The sequence below is a fragment of the Bos grunniens genome, chromosome 11 (assembly GCF_055505025.1).
Source record: "Bos grunniens cultivar Pamir isolate PY7600 chromosome 11, Bosgru_T2T1.0, whole genome shotgun sequence".
Lineage (NCBI taxonomy): Eukaryota > Metazoa > Chordata > Mammalia > Artiodactyla > Bovidae > Bos > Bos grunniens.
Window position 1 is genome coordinate 97,492,681 of NC_141175.1, and position 26,735 is coordinate 97,519,415.

Here is a 26,735-nt window from a genome sequence, read left to right on the forward strand (position 1 = left end):
TCTTTGGAAAGCTACTATAAAAATTTTATTACATGCAAATGAATATAGGCACCACATATTTAAGCTATGAAGCATAACAGCAAAATGAACACTCATGAAGCCTTTAACTTAAGATGTCGATCAACAATGCTAGTAAGGTATCTATATGCTTTGCTCTGATCTTCTCTAAGGGAAACACTGCTATGCTGAATTTTTAAAAATCTTATCTTTCCTTTTAAAGCTAGTTTTATTAAATACTTTATGATTTTAGTTTTGCTTGAGCTTTATAAAGAGGTGTCTTATTGTCTACCTTCTTGGTTATCTGCTTTTTTCCTCAGTATTGAAAAGACCTGTCAACACTGTTGCAGGTAGCTGTGGTTCATTCATTTCCATAACTGTATGATATTCTACTCTGTGAATATATGTTGTAATGGTAAAAGAATCTGCCTGCCAATGCAGGAGGCATAGGTGTGATCCCTTGATCGAGAAGATACCCTGGAGAAGGGAATGGCAACCCACTCTAGTATTCTTACCTGGTAAATCCCATGGACAGACAGCCTGGCAGGCTACAGTCCACGGAGTTGCAGAGTCAGACACCACTGAGCAACTGAGCATGCACACACATTTATTCATGAGTCATTCAACGGACATTTGAGTACTCTAATTTTTGGCTTTTTAAATAATGTCAATATTCATGTTCTTGTACATGTCTTCAACTGCACATTTATAAAAAGTTTTTCTGGAGACATTCTCCTAGGGATGGAACTGCTAGGTTGTAGGGTATTATGGATGTTACTTTATAACAAAATGACAATTTGTGAAACAATTACATTTTTCCTGTCAGTATATAAGAGTTTCCATGCTCTGCTATTGCTAACACTCTTGTGAGACTTGTTAATTTTTTGCAATCTAGTGGGTATAAGATGGGATATCATTGTTTTAATTCGTGTTTCCCTGGTTATTAATGATGGTGAGAATTTTTCTTATGTTTATTTTTCATGAGATTTCCTCTTCTGTGACATACTTGTTCAGACTTTGTTTATTTAAAAATTAGATAGTCTTTTTTTTAAAAATCAAGTTTCAGGCATTCCGTATTCTAGATACCAACTCATTATTGGTCATATGAGTTATAAATATAGTTATGACATGTCATTATTTTCTTTATGGTGTTTCTGATGAATAGAAATTCTTAATTTTGAAGTAATCAAATACCATAAAATATCAATCTTTTACTTTATGCTTAGCAAATTTATTCTTCCTCCTCCCTAACTTCGGTGATAAAATTTTCTCCTGTATTTTCCTGCAAATTTTTCAAGTTTTAACTTTCATATTTAAGTCTTTAATCTATTTAAAATATAGTGTTGTAAATGGAGCCTGGTAGGCTGCAGTCCATGGGGTCGCGAAGAGTTGGACACGACTGAGCGACTTCACTTTCACTTTTCACTTTCATACATTGGAGAAGGAAATGGCAACCCACTCCAGTGTTCTTGCCTGGAGAATCCCAGGGACAGGGGAGCCTGGTGGGCTGCTGTCTATGGGGTCGCACAGAGTCGGACACGACTGAAGTGACTTAGCAGAAGCAGCAGGGATCAAATTTCATTTTTTCCCATATGGAATGTTTATAGTTTCAGTATAATTTAATGACTAGATCCATTCTTTCTTATTGCTTTGTCATGTCAACTTAGCCACATATTAAGTTTTCATATAATGTGGCTGTCTGTTTTTGGGTTCTCTCATCTGTTCTAAACTGGACATTTGTCTTTCCCTGTAGAAATACAACACTATCTTAATTAGAACAGCCTTATATTAATAATCATCTTAATATCAGGCAAGGGAAACCTTTAGCTTTAATATTTATCTTCAGTTCAGTTCAGTCGCTCAGTCGTGTCCGACTCTTTGTAATCCTATGAACTGCAGCATGCCAGGACTCTCTGTCCATCACCAATTCCCGGAGTTTACTCAAACTCATGTCTATTGAGTCAGTGATGGCATCTAACCATCTCATCCTCTGTCGTCCCCTTCTCCTTCTGCCCTCAATCTTTCCCAGCATCAGGGTCTTTTCAAATGAGTCAGCTCTTCGCATCAGGTGGCCAAAGTATTGGAGTTTCAGCTTCAACATCAGTTCTTCCAGTGAACACCCAGGACTGATCTCCTTTAGGATGGAGTGGTTGGATCTCCTTGCATTCCAAGGGACTCACAAGAGTCTTCTCCAACACCACAGTTCAAAAGCATCAATTCTTCAGTGCTCAGCTTTCTTTATAATCCAACTCTCACATCCATACACGACCACTGGAAAAACCATAGCCTTGACTAGACAGACCTTTGTTGGCAAAGTAATGTCTCTGCTTTTTAATATGCTATCTAGGTTGGTCATAACTTTTCTTCCAAGGAGTAAATGTCTTTTAATTTCATGGCTGCAATCACCATCTGCAGTGATTTTGGAGCCCCCCAAATTAAGTCAGCCACTGTTTCCCCTGTTTCCCCAACTATTTGTCATGAAGTGATGGGACCGAATGCCACCATCTTTGTTTTCTGAACATTGAGCTTTAAGCCAACTTTTTCACTCTCCTCTTTCATTTTCATCAAGAGGCTTTTTAGTTCCTCTTCACTTTCTGCCATAAGGGTGGTGTCATCTGCATATCTGAGGTTATTGATATTTCTCCCGGCAATCTTGATTCCAGCTTGTGCTTCTTCCAGCCCAGCATTTCTCATGATGTACTCTGCATATAAGTTAAATAAGCAGGGTGACAATATACAGCCTTGATGTACTCCTTTTCCTATTTGGAACCAGTCTGTTGTTCTGTGTCTGGTTCTAACTGTTGCTTCCTGACCTGCATACAGGTTTCTCAAGAGGCAGGTCAGGTGGTCTGGTATTCCCATCTCTTGAAGAATCTTCCACAGTTTATTGTGATCCACACAGTCAAAGGCTTTGGCATAGTCAATAAAGCAGAAATAGATGTTTTTCTGGAACTCTCTTGCTTTTTTGAAGATCCAGCGGATATTGGCAATTTGATCTCTGGTTCCTCTGCCTTTTCTAAAATCAGCTTGAACATCTGGAAGTTCATGTTTCACGTATTGCTGAAGCCTGGCTTGGAGAATTTTGAGCATTACTTTACTAGCGTGTGAGATGAGTGCAATTGTGCGGTAGTTTGAACATCCTTTGTCATTGCCTTTCTTTGGGATTGGAATGAAGACTGACCTTTTCCAGTCCTGTGGCCACTGCTGAGTTTTCCAAATTTGCTGGCATATTGAGTGCAGCACTTCCATAGCATCATCTTTTAGGATTTGAAATAGCTCAACTGGAATTCCATCACCTTTTAAATATATATATTAGGATTAGCTTGTAAGTTCATCAAAAAATTCTGATAGCATTTTGATTGGAATTGCACTGATAGGTCAATTTGGGGAGAACTGAATCCTTATGATACTGAATGTTTCTATCCATTAACATGCTCCACTTAGTTATATCTTCTTTAAGGTGCCATCAGTAAAGCTTTCAACTTTTCCCAATAACTATTCTATGCATCTTTTGTTAAACTTTATTTCTAAATACTTTATTCTTTTATTCTTGTAAAAGGTATTTATTTAAAAATGGAAGTCTAGGAGTTTGTTTCTAATTATAGAAATGCTACTGACTTTGTATGTTTGTCTTACATCTGGGCTTCTGCACTGGCTCAGACGGTGAAGAACCACCTGCAGTTCGAAAGACTTGGATTCAATCCCTGGGTTGGGAAGATCCCCTGGAGGAGGGCATGGCAACCCACTCCAGTATTTTTACCTGGAGAATCCTCAGGGAGCCTGGCGAGCTATAGTCCATGGGTATGTCCAACCACCTTGTTACACTCTTACTAATTTTTCCATAGAATCTTTTGGTTATTAACGTAGCCAATTAAGTATGTTTCAGACAAAAATAGTTTTGTTTCTTTCTTTCCAATCTTCACATTTTTTTAGTATTTTTCTTATTTTGCTAGTCTATGACAACTGCATGTGTGTGTGCTACGTCGCTTTAGTTGTGTCCAACTGTGCACTATAGCCTGCCAGGCTCCTCTGTCCATGGGATTCTCCAGGCAGGACTCCTGGAATGGGCTGCCATACCCTTCTCCAGGGGATCTTCCCTACTCAGGGATTGAACACGTCTCTACGTCTCATGCATTGGCAGGCGGGTTCTTTATCATTAGCACCATCTGGGAAACCACTATGATTAACTATGCTGAATCAAAGCAGTAACAGGGCCCCCATGTCTTATTCCTGATTTTTGAAGGCAATCTTTCTGGGCAGAGTATTCTTGGTTATAGTTTCTTCCTTTTCATCACTTTAAATATATTGTGCCACCTGGTTTTAGCCTGAAGAGTTTCTGCTGAAAAATCAGCTGATAGCCATATAGAAGTTTCTTTGTGTGTTATTTGTTGCTTTTCCCTTAATCCTTTTTAATGTTCTCTATTTTTAATTTTCTATTTTAATTCCCATGAAGTGATGGGCATCCAGTCCCATCATTTCATGGGAAATAGATGGGGAAACAGTGGAAACAGTGTCAGACTTTATTTTTCTGGGCTCCAAAATTACTGCAGATGGTGACTGCAGCCATGAAATTAAAAGACTTTTACTCCTTGGAAGGAAAGTTATGACCAACCTAGATAGCATATTCAAAAGCAGAGACATTACTTTGCCAACAAAGGTTCATCTAGTCAAGGCTATGGTTTTTCCAGTGGTCATGTATGGATGTGAGAGTTGGATTGTGAAGAAGGCTGAGCGCTGAAGAACTGATGCTTTTGAACTGTGGTGTTGGAGAAGACTCTTGAGAGTCCCTTGGACTGCAAGGAGATCCAACCAGTCCATTCTAAAGGAGATCAGCCCTGGGATTTCTTTGGAAGGAATGATGCTAAAGCTGAAACTCCAGTACTTTGGCCACCTCATGCGAAGAGTTGACTCATTGGAAAAGACTCTGATGCTGGGAGGGATTGGGGGCAGGAGGAGAAGGGGACGACAGAGGATGAGATGGCTGGATGGCATCACCGACTCGATGGACATGAGTCTGAGTGAACTCTGGGAGTTGGTGATGGACAGGGAGGCCTGGCATGCTGCGATTCATGGGGTCGCAAAGAGTCGGACACGACTAAGTGACTGATCTGATCTGATTTTTAATTTTTGTCATTTTAATTATATGTGTCCTGGTGTGTTCCTCTATGGATTAATCTTGTATGGGACTCTCTACTTCCTGGACTTTGGGTGACTGTTTCCTTTCCCAGGTTAGGGAAGTTTTCAGCTATTATGGTTTGAAATATATTCTCAGCCCTTTTTTCTCTCTTCTCCTTCTGGGACCACTATAGTGCAAATATTAGTGTGCCTGATATTGCACCAGAGGTCTTTCAAACTGTCCTTTTCAATCTTTCAAACTTTCTTTTCAACCTTTTTTCTGTTCAGTGGCAGTGATTCCCACTACCCCGTCTTCCAGATTACCGATTCATTCCTCTGAAACACTCAGTCTACTATTGATTCCTCCTAGTGTATTTTTCATTTCAGTTATTTGTATTGTTCATCTGTTTGGTTGTTCTTTATATTTTCTAACTCTTTGTTAAAAACTTCCAACTTCTTTCTCCGTACGTCCATTCTTTTCCTGAATTCTTTGATCGGATCGTATTTAAAAAAAAACAAACAACAACTCTGAACTCTCTCTTGGGTAGATTGCCTATCTTTACTTCACTTAGTTCTTCTGGGATTTTATTATGCTCCTTTGTCTGGAACATGTTCCTCCATTGCCTCGTTTTATTTAAGCTGTTGTTTGTACTTTTATGTATATAGTAGGTTACTTTTCTTGGCCCTGGAGAAGTGGCCTTCTGTTGGAGATATTCTATGTGTCCCCTCAGTGCACATCCCTGTTGTTACCCAAGTTATATGCTTGCGGGGTTCCCTCCATGAGGGGTCCTTCTGTTGTGGTGGGCTGACTGTGTGAGCATTCTGGTAGGCTAAGTTAGCCCCTAGCCAGGTCGGTTGCCAGGCCTTGCCTTGTGTGGATGCTGCTAGGTGCTGGTTAGCAGAGCCTGGTCACAAGGTGGCTAACTGCAGAACCCCTGGGGGCCTGGGGCTAGTGCTGGCTCTCTGGTGGCTAGAGTCAGGGTCCAGAAGACTCCAGGGATGGTGCCTGCACACTGGTGGATGGAGCCAGGTCTGGGGTTAGTGCTGGACTATGGCAAGGCAGAGCTGGGTCCTGGAGTCCAGCTGCTGAGCCCAGGGATCCCAGAGTTGGTATCAGATTGCTGGGGTCAGAGCAGGGGAGACATTTCTAATACTGTTGGGTATGGGGTCTAGAGTGTCCAAAAGCTTGTGCTGGCCTACTAGTAGACAGGGCCAGGGCCCAGTTGATCCTAGGGTAAGGTGTGGCCTGCTGTGGGTGGGCTGGGTCTGCAGTCTGCAGAATTGTGGTGTTCTTGCCTTTAGTGTCTGCCCTCTGTGGGTGAGGCTGGTCTAGAGGCTACTGCAAGCTTCCTGGAGGATAGGGCAGGTGCTTGCTCACTGGTCAGCTGACCTGGGTCTTGGGCCTCTGGTGGACAGGGTTGTGTCTAGAGGCATATCTAGAGGCAGCTGTGGGCTCAGGAAGTCTCTAGGCAGCCTGTTTGCTGATTGGTGAGGCTATGTCCCCACCCAGTTAGCTGTTTGGTCTGAGATGTACCAGAATTGGTGCCAAGTTGTTGGGTGGGGCCAGGTCTTGGTATGAATGAGCTAGGAGGAAGACACCACCATGGTGCCTGCCTGGACCAGTGTCTGTACAGTAGAAAGCTCCTAAATATGGCTGCTGCCAGTGCTTATGTCCCCAGGGTGAGTGGCAGTCACCCCCCATCTCTCTGGGAGACTCCAAGACTGGCAGCTAGGTCTAGCCCAGGCTTTTATTAAATTACTATTTTTGCCTTGGGTCCAGGTGTGTGTGAGATTTTTGTGTGTGTCCTTTAAGAATGAAGTCTCTATTTCCCTCAGTCCTTGGGAGTCCTGAAATTAAGCCCTGCTAACCTGCAAAGCCAGAGGAACTAAACTGCATCTTGATGAAAGTGAAAGAGAAGAGTGAAAAAGTTGGCTTAAAACTCAACATTCAAAAAACGAAGATAATGGCATCCAGTCCCATCACTTCATGACAAATACATGGGGAAACAATGGAAACAGTGACAGACTTTATTTTCTTGGGCTCCAAAATCACTGCAGATGGTGACTGCTGCCATGAAATTAAAAGACGCTTGCTCCTTGAAAGAAAAGGTATGACAAACCTAGACAGCATATTAAAAAGCAGAGACACTACTTTGCCAACCAAGGTCTGTCTAGTCAAAGCTATGGTTTTTCCAGTAGTCATGTATGGATGTGAGTTGGACCATAAAGAAAGCTGAGCACTGAAGAATTGATGCTTTTGAATTGTGGTGTTGGTGAAGGCTCTTGAGAGTCCCTTGGACTGCAAGGAGATCAAACTAGTCGATCCTAAAGGAAATCAGTCCTGAATATTCATTGGAAGGACTGATGCTGAAGCTGAAGCTCCAATACTTTAGCCACCTGATTCGAAGAAGTGACTCATTAGAAAAGATCCTGATGCTGGGAAAGACTGAAGGCAGGAGGAGAAGGGGATTACAGAGGATGAGATGGTTGGATGGCATCACCAACTGTATGGACATGAGTTTGAGCAAGCTCTGGGCATAGGTGATGGACAGGGAAGCCTGGTGTGCTGCAGTCCATGTGGTCACAAAGAGTTGGCCACAACTGAGCGACTGAACTGAACTGAACTGAACTGAACCTGCAAAACCAGGTGCTCTGTGGCTTATATTTCTGGTGCAGCCCAGGCTGGGGAGCCTGATATGGGGCTTAGAACTCTCACTCCTGTGGAAGAACCTCTGCAATATAATTATTCTCTATTTTGTGGGTTGCTCACCCAGTGTGTATGAGACTTGATTACATGGCAAGTCTGTCCCTCCTACCATCTGATTGTGGTCTATTCTTTATGTCTTTAATTGTAGAAGACCTTTTCTGGTAGGTTCTGGTCTTTTTCATTGATGGCTACTCTACAGATAGTTGTGATTTTGTTGTGCTTGCAAGAGGAGGTGAGCTCAGGGTCTTTCTATTCTGCCATCTCAGCCACTCCCCCCCCGCCTTTTCCTCTGTGTTTAGTCTAGTTTCACTTGTTCACAGGGTGCTTCATGCAGAGACATGAAGGTAATCTTTCTAACATTTCACCAGTAAGGACTGTATTGTAGATTTTTGATGGAAACATTATTGCCAAGTTACAGAAGTTATTTTCTATCCCCGGTTTACTAAGATTTTTTCCTTAAATGATGAATGGGTGTTTATTTTATCATATGTTTTTTTCCTGTGTCTATTAAGATAACATAATTTTTACATTTGTTTATGTGGTAAATTATATTTATACGTTTTTTTCCCTTTTTACTGAAGTATAGTTTCCCAGGTGGCATCAGTGGTAAAGAATCTGCCTGCCAGTGCAGGAGACACAAGAAATTCAGGTTTGATCTCTGGGTTGGGAAGATCCCTTGGAGTAGGAAATGGCAATCCACTTCATATTCTTGCTTGGAAATTTTCATGGACAGAGGAGCCTGGTGGGCTATAGTCCTTGGGGGTCACAAAGAGTTGGATACAACTGAGCACACAAGCACACACATAATTGACTTACAATGTTATATTCATTTCAGGTTTACAACATAGTCACTCAATATTTTTCTAGATTATATTCTGTTTAAAGTCATTAAAAAATATTGGTTATTTCCCTGTGCTGGACATTATATCCTTGTACTTTTATAATGGTAGTTTGTACCTCTTAATCCTTTTCCCCTATCTTCCATCCCCCTCAAGCCCTCTCCCCATTGGTAACCACTAATTTGTTCTCTGTATAAGTCTGTTTCTGTTTTATTATATTATGCACTTATTTTTTTAGATTTCACATATAAGTGCTGCCGCTGCTGCTGCAAAGTCGCTTCAGTCGTGTCCGACTCTGTGCGACCCCGTAGACGGCAGCCCACCAGGCTCCTTCATCCCTGGGATTCTCCAGGCAAGAATACTGGAGTGGGTTGCCATTTCCTTCTCCAATATAAGTGCTAATGTACAGTATTTGTCTTTGTCTGACTTACTTCACCAAGCATAATATCTTCTAGGTCCATCCATGTTGTGCAAATGCAAAATTTCAATCATTTTTATGGCTGAGTAATATTCCATTGTATATACATACCACATCTCCTTTATCCATTCATTTGGTGATGGACACAAATTGCTTCCATAAGCAACTTTTGAAAATAATGCTGCTATGAAGATTGGGGTGCATACCTCTTTTAAAATTAGTGTTTTTGTGTTCTTCAGATGTATACCCAGGAGTGGAATAGCTGGATCATATGGTAATTTTATTTTTAATTTTTTTATTAAGGTACAGTTAATTTACAATGTTGTGTTAGGTTTTTTTTTTTTTTGGAAGAAATAGAATGGTGGCTTTTATTCTCAGCTGATGGAGAGGGGAACACAGTATGCTCCTGCCTCAAGAACTGTGCCCTAAGGCCAGTGCTCGCAGTCAGTAGTAGGTGATGAGAGAACAAAGGTGATAGGATCTTGATTTCTTCCTCTTGCATTGTTTCAGAGACAGTCATAAACTGGTGTCAGTAACCCAGTAACTGCATCTGGCAGTTTGGTGGCTCTGAGACCTTCTTTCTGACATGTAACTACAAGGGGAAGGCTGTTGTAAAGGTAAACACCAGATAGGGGATGTATTTAGCATAGAGTCAAGTGAAGTGTGGCTCTGCAGAGTTAGGGGGCAGAAAAGCAAACTTAGTTACAGACATGCAGAATTAGGAGCAGGAGAAGGCAATGGCACCCCACTCCAGTACTCTCGCCTGGAAAATCCCATGGATGGAGGAGCCTGGTAGGCTGCAGTCCATGGGGTCGCTGAGGGTCGGACACGACTGAGCAACTTCACTTTCACTTTTCACTTCCATGCATGGGAGAAGGAAATGGCAACCCACTCCAGTGTTCTTGCCTGGAGAATCCCAGGGATGGGGGAGCCTCGTTGAGCTGCTGTCTGTGGGATCGCACAGAGTCGGACACGACTGAAGTGACTTAGCAGTAGCAGCAAAGTAAAATAAACTAGGAATGTTCAGGCCTGCTCACTGTTCTCTTTATCTTCTTTACTCCCAGAGAAGTGAAAAAGAAAAACTCATTCCTCATTTTTCCTTTTCACTGCAACAAATTCCCCCATCAGTTTATTCCCTCCATATGAAGGGAGGAAGGGAAACACGTGTCATTCTTGTCTGGCTGAAGATAAACTTCAATTTTGCTCCATTTGAAAATCACCAGCTGTTCAGCCCAGGGACCCATCTATCTCCTACTTCAAATTTTCCTTGAGATGTGAACCCCAAGAAATCTTTATTGGGGTAATGAGGGACAGATGGTTAGTCTTCTGTAACTTCTTTAATGCTGACACAGGACTCGTAGACCCTACCTAGTTGGGGTCATGGAGCTCTTGCCCTGTTCTATTAAGGGGCCTCAGGGTGACTTTTGTGGTTATTCCCACTGAATCTGTTTGGAGGAATGGCTGTAATCTCTTTGGGGGCATGGGTTTTCTCTGCATATCATCTTTATTGTGATGTAAATCTGCGTCATCTGAGAAGGGTCTTTCTGTCCAGGTTGGAGACAGTCCTTTGAATTGTCTTTTTCAGAATGTATAATCCTCTGGTTGCAGGTCACAGGGCATCTTAGCTAACTGGGACCTGTAATCCTGCATTCTCAGAGTTTCCTCTAGGTTCACCATAGGGAGTGGTTGGAGTGGCTGCAGTTGAATGAAGGCCAGTTGGCAGGCATTCCCCTTTCTCAGGGCCCGCTAACTCACACTGAAGGGTTGCAATTGCTGATTCCACGTCTCAGGCCTTTCCCTTTTTGTCATGAATGACCATTATCCTCCTGGAATTTACGCTCCAGGTCCTGCTTTGGAGTCATTTATAAGTGATTCACCGCTGCCTCTTCCTTCTTCCACCACCCCTCACTACCATCCCCTACTCTCTACCCCATTCAGCTTTGTGTCAGACGCACTGTCAGGCACCGGCAACTCTACATCCTCTTGTGTTAGTTTTATTTGTACTTTTTTTGAGGACCTTCCATACTGTTTTCCATAGTGAAGTGAAGTCGCTCAGTCATGTCCAACTCTTTGTGACCCCGTGGACAGTAGCCTACCAGGCTCCACCGTCCCTGGGATTTTCCAGGCTGGAGTGGGCTGCCATTTCCTTCTCCAGGGGATCTTTCCAACCCAGGGATTGAATCCGGGTCTCCTGCATTGCAGACAGACACTTTACCGTCCGAGCCACCAGGGAAGCCCATAGTAGCTACATCAATTTACATTCCCACCAACAGTGTACTAGAGTTCCCTTTCTCCATATCCTTGTGAGCATTTATTATTTGCTATCTTTTGATGATAGCTATTCTGATAGGTGCGAGGTGATAGCTCATTGTGGTTTTGATTTGCATTTCCTGATAATTAGTGATGCTGAGCATCCTTTTATGTGCCTGTTGACCATCTATATGTCTTCTTTGGAAAAAATGTCTATTCAGGTCTTCCACCCATTTTTAATTGTGTTTTTTTTTTTTTTTTTTGATATTCAGTTGTATGAGCTCTTTATATATTTTGGATATTAACCACTTATCAAATGACTGTTTGTAAATATCTCCTCCCATTTAGTAGGTTGTCTTTTCATCTTATTGATGGTTTCTTTCACTGTGCAAAAGCTCTTAAGTTTAAGTAGATCCCATTTATTTATTTTTGCTTTTGTTTCCATTGCTTTAAGAGATAGATGTAAAAAAATATTGCTATGATTTATGTCAAATTGTTTTACCTATATTTTCTTCTAGGATTTTTATGGCTTCCAGTTTTACATTTAGGTTTTTAATTCATTTTGAGTTTATTTTTGTATATCATGTGAGAAGATGTTCTAATTTAATTCTTTTATGCATAGCTGTGCTGTTTTTCCAATACCAGTTATTGAAGATACTGTCTTTTCTCCAACATGTATTTTTCCTTCTTTGTTGTAGATTAATTGACCATAAGTATGTGGGTTTATTTCTGGGCTCTTTATTCTGTTCCATTGATCTATGTGTCTGTTTTTGTGCCAGAACCATACTTTTTTGATTACTGTAGCTTTGTAGTATAGTCTGATGTAAGGCAGTGTGATGCCTCTAGTTTTTTTCTTTTTTCTCAAGATTGCTTTGGCTATTTGGTGTCTTTTGTGGTTCTGTACAAGTTTTAAGATTATTTTTTCTAGTTCTGTGAAAAATGTCATGAGTATTTTGATACTGATTGCATTAAATGTATAGATTGCTTTGGGCAGTATGGACAGAGAAGGCAATGGCACCCCACTCCAGTACTTTTGCCTGGAAAATCCCATGCATGGAGAAGTCTGGAGGATTGCAGTCCATGGGGTTGCTAAGAGTCGGACACGACTGAGTGACTTCCCTTTCACTTTTCACTTTCATGCATTGGAGAAGGAAATGGCAACCTACTCCAGTATTCTTGCCTGGAGAATCCCAGGGACGGCAGAGCCTGGTGGGCTGCCGTCTCTGGGTTCGCACAGAGTCGGACATGACTGAAGCGACTTCACAGGGCGGTATGGATAGTTTAACAACATTAATTCTAATCCATGAACATAGGATATCTTTCCATTTATTTGTATCATCTTTAATCTCCTTCATGAATGTCTTATAGTTTTCAGAGTATAAATTTTTTCCTCCTTGGTTAAATTTATATTTATGTATTTCTAATGCAAAATCACTTTACATTACAGGGATAAACTCAACTTGATCAGCTCTGTATTCTCTTTTTAGATATGATTAGATTATTTAAGATGGTTTTACCTATTTTCATGAGTGGATTGGCTTGAAATTTTCTTTTTTTTTAACTTTTTGTTTTGTATTTGGGTACAGTCAATCAACAATGTTGTGAGTTTCAGGTGAACAGCTAAGGAACTCAGCCATACAGAAACATGTATCCATTCTCCCCCAAACTCCCCTCCCATCCAGCTGCCATTGTTCTTGTTTGGCTTTATATCATGACTAGGGGGAGGGCATTTTTCTTTCTTTCTTTCTTTTTTAATTTCTAAAAGAGTTTGTATAAGATTGGAGAGATCTGTATCCCCTTTCTCTAGTCACTGAAGGGAGAAAAGGACATAGTCCGTACCTGATCTGTTCATGGCCAAAGAGAAATAAAAGGAGCTTCTCTCTCATAGATTCAGTCTGAGAACCCACTGGGAGGGACTCTTAGATTACTGGCCTGGAGAACTATGATTGCCTTACCTGGGTTATGGCCCACTCTGTGACTAGGAAAGTAGAGGCGTTACTAAAGAAAGGGGATGCAGGGGATGCTGGGCAGAGCAAGAACAGACTCCACAGGTATCACAGTCATCATTTAACAAATATTTACTGCTAATTTAGGAGATACTTACAGAGTGGGGCACATAAATAAATAAGATAAATTTGTAATGCCAAGGCTTAAAACTTAAGATTTAATGCAGATAAAAAAATCAACTAGTTTACAGTTTAGGTGAGAAGACAAAATTATCACACAATAGAAAGAAAGAAAGCGAAAGTTGCTCAGTTGTGTTTGATTCTTTGTGACCCCATGGACTATACAGTCCATGGAATTCTCCAGGCCAGAATACTGGAGTGGATAGCCTTTCCCTTCTCCAGGGGATCTCCCAACACAGGGATTGAACCCAGGTCTCCCGCATTGCAGGTTCATTCTTTACCAGCTGAGCCACTAGGGAAGACCAAGAATACTGGAGTGGATAACCTATCCCTTCTCCAGATGGTCTCCCTGATCTAGGAATCAAACTGGGGTCTCCTGCATTGCAGGCATAATCTTTATCATTTGAGTTACTAGGGAAGCACAATAAAGCAATGGTAAATAATTCTATATGGTATATAATTAAGCGCTAACTTGTATTGTACAGACCACAAGCTATGAGGTTGTTTTTAAGAAGAGGAAAATCAATACAGTAGTCATGAACCTCAATTAGGCCTTAAAGGATGAAGATGATTTGGTTGGAAGAGGATAGGGGGAGGAATTCAGAGGAAAGAAGAGGAAATTCAGAGGAAAAGATTACTACAAGTGGAGGGATGTAAATAGGATAGTCAGTGGGGACATTGGCTTGAGAAAAGCAGAGTGTTAATAGTTATGACCAACCTAGATAGCATATTGAAAAGCAGAGACATTACTTTGCCAACAAAGGTCCGTCTAGTCAAGGCTATGGTTTTTCCTGTGGTCATGTATGGATGTGAGAGTTGGACTGTGAAGAAGGCTGAGTGCTGAAGAATTGATGCTTTTGAACTGTGGTGTTGGAGAAGACTCTTGAGAGTCCCTTGGACTGCAAGGAGATCCAACCAGTCCATTCTGAAGGAGATCAGCCCTGGGATTTCTTTGGAAGGAATGATGCTAAAGCTGAAACTCCAGTACTTTGGCCACCTCATTCGAAGAGTTGACTCACTGGAAAAGACTCTGATGCTGGGAGGGATTGGGTGCAGGAGAAGAAGGGGATGACAGAGGATGAGATGGCTGGATGGCATCACTGACTCGATGGATGTGAGTCTGAGTGAACTCTGGGAGTTGGTGATGGACAGGGAGGCCTGGCGTGCTGCGATTCATGGGGTCGCAAAGAATTGGACACGACTGAGTGACTGAACTGAACTGAATAGTAGGTAAGATATCATATACCACACAGCAAGGCTGGTTACCCTTCTTCCCCAACTGGCACAATGTCAGAGGTCCATGATGCTGGAAGGATACACATGAGTCAGAATTCGATGGGAAACACACCCTTAGCTACCAACTCCCTGACCCAATTAGAGTGTGAAGTGAAGAGTGAGGTTATTTTTGTGGTACCAGGAAGAGATCAATGGTATCAGAACAGTGAGCACCTCCAGGTGTGTATAACCTTGGAGAAAGCCAGTATAACTGCTGGAGGGTGAATTTAACTTGAGTTTTGGATAAGTTAAAGTCAGTTAAAAATCTTAAATTCCATAACTTGAGAATCTCTATTTGACTTTCTGACCAAAATCTTTTCATAAATTTCCAATGCTTCAGCATTAAATCCAAATGTCTCAGGACGGGCACATGGCATATACGGCCTTTCTTCATCTAACCTTTGTCTACCTCTAAAGCCTTACTCCTGCCTCTGCCTGATAGGCTCCTGACATGGAACCATGCGTTTATCTCTGAAAAATGATTTATCTTGCTTTCTCATGCCCCTGGTCTCCTTTTTGAGTCTCCCTTTCCTCTCCCTCTGCTTGGTTAATTCCTACTTGTATTTTAAAACTCAGTTTAAATATTTTCTCTTCAGAGAAGTGTAGGATCTGGTGCCAGTAGTGACTGGTAGGGGTAGGCAGTCTAGGACCATCAGGACTGGAAAGTTAGTGACTGAGAACCCATTCTGGGGAGGTAGAAGGTAGGCAGGACACATATGAACTGAGAATATAATCCCCTGGCACATGTTCCATTGTTCCATCAAACTTCACTTATAAAGCACAAATTCAAAAATAAAATTATCAAGAATTTTAAGACAGTTACCCAAAAGCATTAAATTCTAAGCATGGGATCTTTTTAAATGCAGGGCCTTGTATGACTGTACTGGTCATAGGCCCAATGAAGCCAGCCCTGCATGTAAGTCTCTTCATACAGCAAAATGTAATAAACCAAGTTATTCACTAATAAGCAATTAAACAAACAAACTATGGTCCAACCAGAAAGTAAAAAAACATCATGTATCCAGTAAAAAATGAAGCATGTCTACAGATACTAACATAGACAGCTGTACAACACACAAAGAGGGTTACAGATTATTATGTATGTGATGATCCCATTAAAATATAAAGTATTTCTATATATCTATTTGTTAGAACATTACAAAGGATACCCCAGTCTCTTGAGGAGGAAGGAATTTTTAATTTTCTTTACCTATAATGTTTCAGATTTTACACTAATATATATATATAGCTTCTAAAATTAAAAATAAGATTAAAAACTGAACTGTATCACCTAGAAACACTTTTCTGGACCACAGTGAAATCTGTTGGATTTATTTCATTTAGGAATATAAAAAGACCATGGAAAATAATCTTCCTCAGCTGTAAAAGACTACTCATTAAAATTCTACCCATTCTTTTAACCTTTTCATTTAATCCTTACCCTCATTGCTGGGCTCTTCAACAGGGGATGCTGAGTTCATACATTCTAGGACTCCCTTTGTGATCTCAACCACCTGAAGCTTCCTGATCCTGACTAGGTCTGTATCTTTCAATCCTTCCTCCAACTGTTTGACCACCTCTTTTCCAGGCTGTGAAGTCAGAACGGTAATCTGGAAATAAAACAAAGAATCATTGTGCCCTCTTTCGCTGATGTACAGAGTGAAGAATGTTAAGAGGTTAGATCTAGAGGATAAACATCGAAGAAATTGGTAGTAGTGTCTTAGAGCACAGAAGAGGATTTAATTGTAACTTGCAAATCAAGTTTTATTTGACAGATTCTGGTGGGAGAGGTCTGGTGCGATAGATCATCACAGCACCCTTCCAAACACACTGAATCTATCCCAGAAAGTGACTAGTGAGAAGCCATCCTTGTTTCAGTGTTTTTTTGGCCATGCCACAGCATGTAGGATGTTAATTCCCCAGCCGGAGACTAAATCCACACCACCTGCATTGGGAGCACGGAGTCTCAACAACTGGACTGCCAGGGAAGTCCCCCACTGCGTTTCAGCTTTTAAGATTGCTTGAATCACAGGCAGTATCCCTCTTGCTCAAAGTGCTTTGATTTTATGAAGAAACAAAGGAAACAGAATCCTTAAATTCCACTTGTTAGATGTGTACTAAGTATCAGAGAGCTTATATGCTCTTTTCTCAGTGGTACTTCCATTGGATGTCTCTCCTTGCTCAATCTGAATCCAGGCTGAACATCAAACTCTGGAAGGCAAGTATTAAATATATGCAATTTTCTTTTGTACTTAGACATTTTGATTGGTGAATAAGCATATGGATGAGAGCATAATTATTTTTAAACTCATTTGTTTGATGCCTGATGTTACAGAGACTGAATGTATTTTAACTCACTCACATACCCAATGGAGTGCCTAGTGATGACCTTCAAGTGAATGAAACAGCGAACAACAGAAGGATGGCAAATAATGAAGGATTTCGATGGACTTAAATGGGAAGAAAGCTTAGTGTCCTAAGGCCAGCATCTCTTACCTCCAGGGAACTGTAGGTCAGAGCTGCACCTGTGCTCATGTGTCTGCTGTACTGTTTGAACTGCTGCAGCCCATCCTCTATTGCCAGCTGCAGAGAAGTGCCTTGTGGTCTGAAACAACCTTCTCTTTGCAGCATGCGGAGTTCTGAGATGCAGGCCTGCAGCCTAGCAAAGTTCCCTTTCACTTTCTGCAGAGAAAAATGAATCAAGGGTGCACATCTTTAGTGACTCAGGTTACAGATTAATTGGCAGTCTAATTTATTATCCATTATTACTTGAGTACTTTTCCCTTCCTGAAAATCCATTTATTTGACCAAGATCTATGGAATGCACATTCCATTCTAGGCACTGCACTAAAACCTTCCCTAAATTTCCCTACAATTTGCAGCCAAAAGGCATTGATTATGCGGAGTTACTAGAAACAGAAAATGTGTTTTAACTCATTCACTCTCCCAAAGGAAGGTTCAGTTGTGACTGCTCAGTTTTATTGCAAATTGGAGGCCTAGCAGTGTCACTCTCAATGTGTCACTCTTCATTTCTCAGTCAGTCTAGGAACTGGGAGGCACTCTATTCAAGAGTGATATTTTACCAGAAATGAGGATTTTGATGTGGTTGATCATTTAAAACTGAGTTCAGTTGCTCATTCATGTCCGACTCTTTGTGACCTCATAGAGTGCAGCACACCAGGCCTCCTGTTCATCACCAACTCCCGGAGTTTACTCAAACTCATATCCATTGAGTCGGTGATGGCATCCAACCATCTCATCCTCTGTCATCCCCTTGTCCTTCTGCCTTCAATCTTTCCCAGCATCAGGGTCTTTTACAATGAGTCAGCTCTTTGCCTCAGGTGGCCAGAGTATTGGAGTTTCAGCTTCAACATCACTCCTTCTAATGAATATTCAGGACTGATCTCCTTTAGGATGGACTGGTTGGATCTCCTTGCAGTCCAAGGGACTCACAAGAGTCTTCTCCAACACCACAATTCAAAAGCATCAATTCTTCGGCGCTCAGCTTTCTTTATAGTCCAACTCTCACATCCATACATGACTACTGGAAAAACCATAGCCTTAACTAGACGGACCTTTGTTGGTAAAATAATGTCTCTGCTTTTTAATATGCTGTCTAGGTTGGTCCGGAGAAGGCAATGGCAACTCACTCAAGTACTCTTGTCTGGAAAATCACATGGACAGAGGAGCCTGGTAGGCTGCAGTCCATGGGGTCGAGACGAGTTGGACGCGACTGAACAACTTCACTTTCACTTTTCACTTTCATGCATTGGAGAAGGAAGTGGCAACCCACTCCAGTGTTCTTGCCTGGAAATCCCAGGGACAGCGGAGCCTGGTGGGCTACCATCTATGGGGTCGCACAGAGTTGGAAACGACTGAAGCAACTTAGAAGCAGCAGCAGCAGCTAGGTCGGTCATAACTTTTCTTCCAAGGAGTAAGCGTCTTTTAATTTCATGGCTGCAGTCACAATCTGCAGTGATTTTGGAGCCCCTCAAAACAAAGTCTGCCACTGTTTCCACTGTTTCTCCATCTATTTTCCATGAAGTGATGGGACCAGATGCCATGATCTTCGTTTTCTGAATGTTGAGCTTGAAGCCAACTTTTTCACTCTCCTCTTTCACTTTCATCAAGAGGCTCTTTAGTTCCTCTTCACTTTCTGCCATAAGGGTGGTGTCATCTGCATATCTGAGGTTACTGATATTTCTCCTGGCAATCTTGATTCCAGCTTCTTCCAACCCAGCGTTTCTCATGATGTACTCTGCATAGAAGTTAAATAAGCAGGGTGACAATATACAGCCTTGATGTACTCCTTTTCCTATTTGGAACCAGTCTGTTGTTCCGTGTCTGGTTCTAACTGTTGCTTCCTGACCTGCATACAGGTTTCTCAAGAGGCAGGTCAGGTGGTCTGGTACTCCCATCTCTTTCAGAATTTTCCAGAGTTTATTGTGATCCACACAGTCAAAGGCTTTGCCATAGTCAATAAAGCAGAAATAGATGTTTTTCTGGAACTCTCTTGCTTTTTTGATGATCCAGAGGATGCTGGCAATTTGATCTCTGGTTCCTCTGCCTTTTCTAAAACCAGCTTGAATATCTGCAAGTTCACGGTTCATGTATTGTTGAAGCCTGGCTTAGAGAATTTTGAGCATTACTTTACTAGTGTGTGAGATGAGTGCAATTGTGCGGTAGTTTGAGTGTTCTTTGGCACTACCTTTCTTTGGGATTGGAATGAAAACTGACCTTTTCCAATAAGGTCCTACCTAACAGGCCCCTCAGGGTCACTTCAGTAAAGAAAAGATGCTTGTTTGCAATCAGGTCAAGGAGTCAACATGTAAATCTCCTGACTGTCCTCACTCTCCTTCACAAAAACTTGTTCTCAGGAAGTAGTTTAATCTAATATGATTCTAGATCAATGTTACGTCTCCTAAGAATATATACATTTTGAATAAATGTGGAATTAAAATTTGTGACACTATTTGAAGGAATGCCAGGCATCAATAGCAGGTGGGGGTGGGGTGGGGAGAAATTATATTTGGGATGAAGACACTTTCCTGATCAAAGAGCAGAATTGAGCAATATTTGCAAAACACACATAAAATTCATGAGCATGTTACTTTGCTTACTTGCTCCTTTTCATGAATCTCTGGTGAAAATGGAAGAAATAGGATATAATTTTTATACAAAGAGAACTTGTAATCTAGACAGGAAGATAAGAAACCTACTCAAGAAATAAATGAGAACAAATGAGGCCAGTAGCCATTAAGTATTTCTTTTCATGTACTCCCTAAAAATATGAAAAATGATATACTCTATTATATATTATGTTGACATCTAGATTTAAAAATTCTAAGTGTAAGTAGTTGTTAAGGATATATAATTTCCAGTATATTTAAATATCAATATTTAAAAATGACACTATAATACAACTCTTTAAAACATAATCTAATTATGTTTATTAAATATTAATATCCTAAGAATTTGATACTTTCATTTTTCAATTTTAAAAGTTTAACAGATGGAAATTAATATTATTCATTTTCTCCTTGAATTCATATTTCCATTTCAATTTCCCCTAGTTTTATCATAATGTAATAGAACTTTCTGGTTGGCAGTCTTTTATTGATTATCTTATCATATTTCTATGCATCAAAAATATGTCATCAGATTTTAAAATTTCCTATGACCATAGGCTCTAAGGAGTTATCTAGATTGAACTATTTTTAAAATTATTGTTCATATAAATTGATCAAAACAACATATATAGTATCAATTTTGATAATTATTGGCATTAAGGATAAAATTTAATTAGAAATGTATCTCAATGGTGAGCACATTGGGTTCTTTAGTTAGTTAAGGTATGTGTGAATAAATAAATTATTGATTAAATGGCACAACATTAAGTATTAATCCTATTTCTATTTTCTAGGAGGTTTCTAGTGCTGAGAAACCTTATCCTGATAAATACAGATGTCAAACAAACTGTCAAATTCATTCTGAGTTATATGCCAAAAATTACATATGGATATACTAATAAAATTATTTTAATGATCTATTAGCTGCTACTCAATTTAGTCTTCCTTCAATTTTGTTAAAATTGGAGACTACCCGGTTGCAAAAGATTTTTAACCCAATCATTAAGTCATTTTCTTTCTTACACTGATGTCAATATTTTGAATTATTCCTTTGTTTGGTGTCCTTGGAAGTTTTAAAACCACATGGCAATTCATCACAGTAAAATTTATAGTGGGTGAAAGATATGTTCCTTTCACCTCATCCTTTTTATTTTTGGGTTTTCTTTGTGATGTGGAAGACAAGTAATTGTTAAAGGGATGGTAGGAATGAAGAAGGAGCCTGACACCCTCATCATAGGCATAATTATAGAAGTTTTAGAAAAGAATACAGTAGAAATGGAAGATCTATAATAACAATTCTTGAAAATTATATATTCCCATGCCCTAGGAACTCTTACAGCCCCAGTTTTATGTGTATCACAGGTGGAAGAGACTTATAGACCATTGATACTTTAGAAACTTAGAAAAAGAGTTGTTGGAAAGGGGGTGAGATTGAGCTTAGAATTTAAAGGATAAGGTTTGTAAAAAGAATACAGTATTTTAGATGTATATGTGTGCGTTTGTTGGGGGGCTGGTAGAGAGGCTGAAAGTTCAATATAAGCATCTATGGAGGTTGAAAGTGAATGTAGTGTGCCAGAGAGAAAGAAGGAATATGCCTGATAAGAGTAGAGGATGCTTGTTGAAGAGTAGGTGGACAGTTTATGAATAAAGAAGCACTAGTCTTGGTTCAAGTTTTAGATCCAAATGCAACTTGAGTTCCTAACCTCTCTCTTCTTCTTCTTGACTATGAGTCCTTAAGCTAAAATTTCTTCAACCAGAAAATGAGGAGAATATAAATACTTATCTTAAAGAATACTAAATGACTTAATTCATGGCACACAGTATGTACTCAGTGTTAACTGTTTATTATTTTTTTATCATGATGATCAAACCCTAAAAACACTTAAGACATTGCTAATTAAACAGAAGGGGTTTGTATTGTAATGGGCCTAGTCTACAACTGATAAAAATAAGTGAAGAAAATATACTGTCTATGTAAATGACATAGGTCCATTAACTCATCCACTTAAAAAAAACATTTATTATTATGTGCTTATGATGTGTGTGCGTGCATTCATGCTAAGTCACTTCAGTCGTGTTCGACTCTTTGCGACTTTATGGACTGTAGCCAGCCAGGCTCCTCTATCCATGGGATTCTCCAGGCAAGAACACAGGAGTGGGTTGTCATGCTCTCCTCCGGGGGATCTTCCCAACGTAGGAATTGAACTAGCGTCTTTTATGTCTCCTGCATTGGTAGGCGAGTTCTTTACCACTAGCACCACCTGGGAAGCCCACTTATGATGTACTACGTACCTTAAAAAAAAATAATTCCCACTCACTACTAACTTTACAACAAGTGAGATAAATAGCCTCAGAATACAAATGGATAAGAGCCACACGAGAATGACATTTTTCCAAAGTATACTGACCAGTTATTGTCTGTCTATCTCACTAGAATATAAGCTCAATATAATAATATATTAAAGGAGGAATCTGAGCTCTCTCTTCATTGCCATGTCTGCAGGGCCTAGGACAGTACCTGGAATACAGTTGTATTAAACAAATTATTTTTGAATAAATGGTAAAGGGATGCATATATAAAAAATTTCATGGAGAGGAAAATATAAGTTAAAAATATAGGAATTCCATACTTAGAAACTTTTTGATGTATCTAAAATTACTCAGTAATGAGAAATTTATTGAAAAAATAAACCAGGAAAATAGTAGGAAAAAAAGGATACTATCTTATGGTAGGGAAGGTCTTTGGAAACATGACAAAAAAGGTATGAAAACACAAAGGGAAAAATGAGAAGATCTAACCATATAAAAAATAAGTTTTTATGTTAAGTAAAGGAAAATACAAATAAGGTTAAAGACAAAAAACAAACTAGGTAAGTATTTGCAATGTATATAATCAGCATGACATTAATCTTAATGTGTAAAAAAAGCATTTACAGATAAACTAGATATCTGAAACACACTCTTTCACCAGCTAACAATACATATACCAGATAAAACACAAACATCTTTTTTTAAACTTTTTTTTGTATTGGGGTATAGCGGATTAACAATGTTGTGATAGTTTCAGGTGAACAGAGAAGGTATACATATACATGTATCTATTCTTCCCTAAACTCCCCTCCCCTCCAGGCTGCCACACAAGGTTAAGCAGAGTTCTGTGTGCTATACAGTACATCCTTGTTGGTTATCCATTTTAAACACAGCAGTGTATATATGTTCATCCCAAATTCCGTAATTATCCCTTCCCCTCATCCATCCCCCTGGAAAATAAGTTCATTCTGAGTCTGTGAGTTTGCTTCTATTTTACAAGTTCATTTGTATCATTTCTTTTCAGATTCCACATATAAGGGATGACATACAATATTTTTCCTTCTCTGACTTACTTTACTCAGTATGACAAATCTCTGTGCACTATGCTTAGTTGCTCAGTCGTGTCTGACTCTTTGCAGCCCCATGGATTGGAGCCCACCAGGCTCCTCTGTCCATGGGAGTATTCTCCAGGCAAGAATACTAGAGTGGGTTGTCATGCCCTCCTGCAGAGGATCTTCCCAACTCAGGGATTGAACCCAGGTCTCCCATACTGCAGGCAGATTCTTTACCATCTGAGCCACCAGGGAAGCCCAAGAATATTGGAGAGGGTAGCCTGTCCCTTCTCCAGGGGATCTTCCTGACCCAGGAATCAAACTGGGGTTTCCTGCATTGCAGGCAGATTCTTTACCAACTGAGCTACCAGGGAAGCCCATGACAAATCTCTAGATCCATCCATATTGCTGTAAATGGCATAATTTCATTCTTTTTAATGGCCGAGTAATATTTCATTATATATATGTACAACATCTTTATCCATTTATACTGATGGACACTTGGTTTGCTTCCAGGTCCTGGCTATTGTAAACAGTGTTGCAATGAACACTTGGGTGCATGTATCCTTTCAGATCATGTTTTTCTCTGGATATATGCCCAGGAGTGGGATTGCTGGGTTATATGGTAGTTCTATTTTTAGTTTTTTAAGGAACCTCCATTCTGTTCTCCATAGTGGCTGTACCACTTTACATTCCTACTAACAGTGTAGGAGGCTTCCCTTTTTTTCACACATCCTCCAGTATTTATTGTTTGTGAATATTTTGATGATAGCCATTCTTGCTCGTATGAGGTGGTACCTCATAGTTTTGACTTGCATTTCTCTAATAATTGGTGACACTGAACATCTTTTCATTTGCCTCTTGGCCATCTGTATATCTTCTTAGGAGAAATGTCTATTTAGAATATCTTTTAAATGCATAGTTGAATTCATAAGAAATTAAGGGAAATCCCCAAGTACCAAAGGGGGGGTCAACAGGAAACTACAGTGTTAGACAGGCATAAAAGCCTTGACTTTATTTGCTGATCTTGGGAACCAAAGGCTTTGTGTTGAAAGGGAAAAGGAGACAAGGCATTAGGCCCTTGTAAAGAAGAGTTGGAACGCTACCCTGGCTCAAAAAGTTAAGACCATTCAAAAGGTTATTTTCTCAGTGAAAAGGTGGGCTAGAAAGAATCCACTCACTGGTCAAAGCAGATGACAATAAAACTTGTTGACTTATGTGAGCTCTGAGTAGAAATGAGAAAGAAATCACTGCTAAAACCTAGAAACTACATACATTCCTTTATGTCAGTTTAGGATTTGCCTAAGTTGGCTTAAAGCTCAACATTCAGAAAACGAAGATCATGGCATCTGGTCCCATCACTTCATGGGAAATAGATGGGGAAACAGTGGAAACAGTGTCAGACTTTATCTTTTTGGGCTCCAAAATCACTGCAGATTGTGACTGCAGCCATGAAATTAAAAGACGCTTACTCCTTGGAAGGAAAGTTATGACCAACCTAGATAGCATATTGAAAAGCAGACATATTACTTTGCCAACAAAGGTCCATTTAGTCAAAGCTATGGTTTTTCCAGTGGTCATGTATGGATGCGAGACTTGGACTGTGAAGAAAGCTGAGAGCCGAAGAATTGATGCTTTTGAACTGTGGTGTTGGAGAAGACTCTTGAGAGTCCCTTGGACTGCAAGGAGATCCAACCAGTCCATTCTAAAGGAGATCAGCCCTGTGTGTTCTTTGGAAGGAATGATGCTAAAGCTGAAACTCCAGTACTTTGGCCACCTCATGCGAAGAGTTGACTCACTGGAAAAGATCTGATGCTGGGAGGGATTGGGGGCAGGAGGAAAAGGGGACAACAGAGGATGAGATGGCTGGGTGGCATCACCAACTTGATGGACATGAGTTTGGGTGAACTCTAGGAGTTGGTGATGGACAGGGAAGCCTGGCATGCTGCAATTCATGGGGTCACAAAGAGTTGGACATGACTGAGTAACTGAACTGAACTGAAGTGAACAGGGTCTAGGAAACCCTAGGTTTAAAACATAACTTAAAGTGGTCCTGGGGTGATAGCACCTCAGGGCATCTGACTGAAGCAAACATAAATCCTTTCTAGATGTACATACACCATAAACTTAAGACCTCACAGAATTTTCACACATTAAGATCAGTTTAAGATAAACTCATAATCCAAAATTACAAAATCAGTTAGATAATAAATATTATGAGTGAGAGTCCACAGAAACAACAAAGAGGAGAATTAGAATACCATTTCAGATATTGGAAATATTAAATATATTTAAGTACCTTTAAGATGTTTAAAGAAGTAAGAGGGATTATTCAAAGCCATGAATAATTTAAAAATTATCAAAAAGGACCCAAAAGATTTGAAAGTTACAAGGGTATCTGTACACTGAAGTAAAGGGAATAATCAGACCTTTCAGTATCTACTGGATACTGGCTATGAATGGACACTATTTCCAGAGGTCCTGAACATTATTGTTGACCCCAATCAGAGCAGGGGCTTATGGCAGTCAAGTGATCAGTGAAATTTTATGTTGGGTCTGATGAGTCCCCAAATGCATCCTATGGCTATTTCTTCAGTTTTAGAAAGTATAAATGGAATAGACATGTCTAACAGCTGGCAGAATCCCCACATTGGTTCTCTGACCTGTGGAGTGAAGGCAACTATGGTGGGAATGGCCAAGTGGAAGTCTCTAGAGCTGTCTCTACTTAGGAAAACAATAAGTGCAATACTGAATTCCTGGAGGGATTGTAGAAATTAGTGTACCATCAAGGACTTGAAAGATGCAGAGTTGGTGATTTCTACCACATCCCCATTCAACTTGGCCTATATGGCCTGTGCAGAAGATAGATGAGTCTTGGAGAATGAGAGTGTATTATCATAAACTTACTTAGGTGGTAACTCCAACAGCAGTTGCTGTATTCGATGCAGTTTCATTGCTTGAGAAATTAACACATCTCTTGGTACCTGGTATACAGCTATTGATCTGGTAAGTGCCTTTTCTCCACTCTTGTCTATAATGTCCCACAGGAGCAGTCTGCTTTCAGCTGCCAAGACCAGCAATACACCTCCTTCACTATCCTACCTCATGGGTGTATCAATTCTCCAGCCTTATGTCATAATTTAGTTCACAGGAATTTTGATTGCCATTTCCTTCCACAAGTTATCACACTGGCCCTTTACATTAATGACATGCTGAGTGGACCTAATGAGCAAGAAGTAGCACCTATTCTAACTTATTGGTAAGACATTTGTAAGCCAGTATGTAGGAAATAAATTTGACTAAAATTCAGGGGACTTCTACCTCAGTGAAATTTTTACATGTCCATTGGTATGGGGCATGTTGCAATGTCAAATCAAATGTGACGAATCAATTTGTTGTTTTTGGAGTAGAAGAGAGGATCTAAAGGTCAAGCTGCTTTTAAAACAGATGGTTAACATTTTTCTACTTTTAGTTCCATCTACATTCTTACTTTCAAAAGTACTTGATTTTGTTAGTT

At 40.1% G+C, this 26,735-nt stretch overlaps 1 protein-coding gene across 1 annotated transcript in view; it reads right to left on the reverse strand.

The window, feature by feature from the left end:
* M1AP (meiosis 1 associated protein) overlaps window positions 1-26,735 on the reverse strand; it is a 90,511-nt gene that overhangs the window by 43,572 nt on the left and 20,204 nt on the right. Inside the window, exons 3-4 of the mRNA XM_086327737.1 lie at window positions 17,224-17,409; window positions 16,169-16,337 (exon numbers count right to left, since the gene is read on the reverse strand). Of these exons, the coding sequence (XP_086183863.1) occupies window positions 16,169-16,337; window positions 17,224-17,409 (355 nt within the window). The remainder of the gene's footprint in view (window positions 1-16,168; window positions 16,338-17,223; window positions 17,410-26,735) is intronic.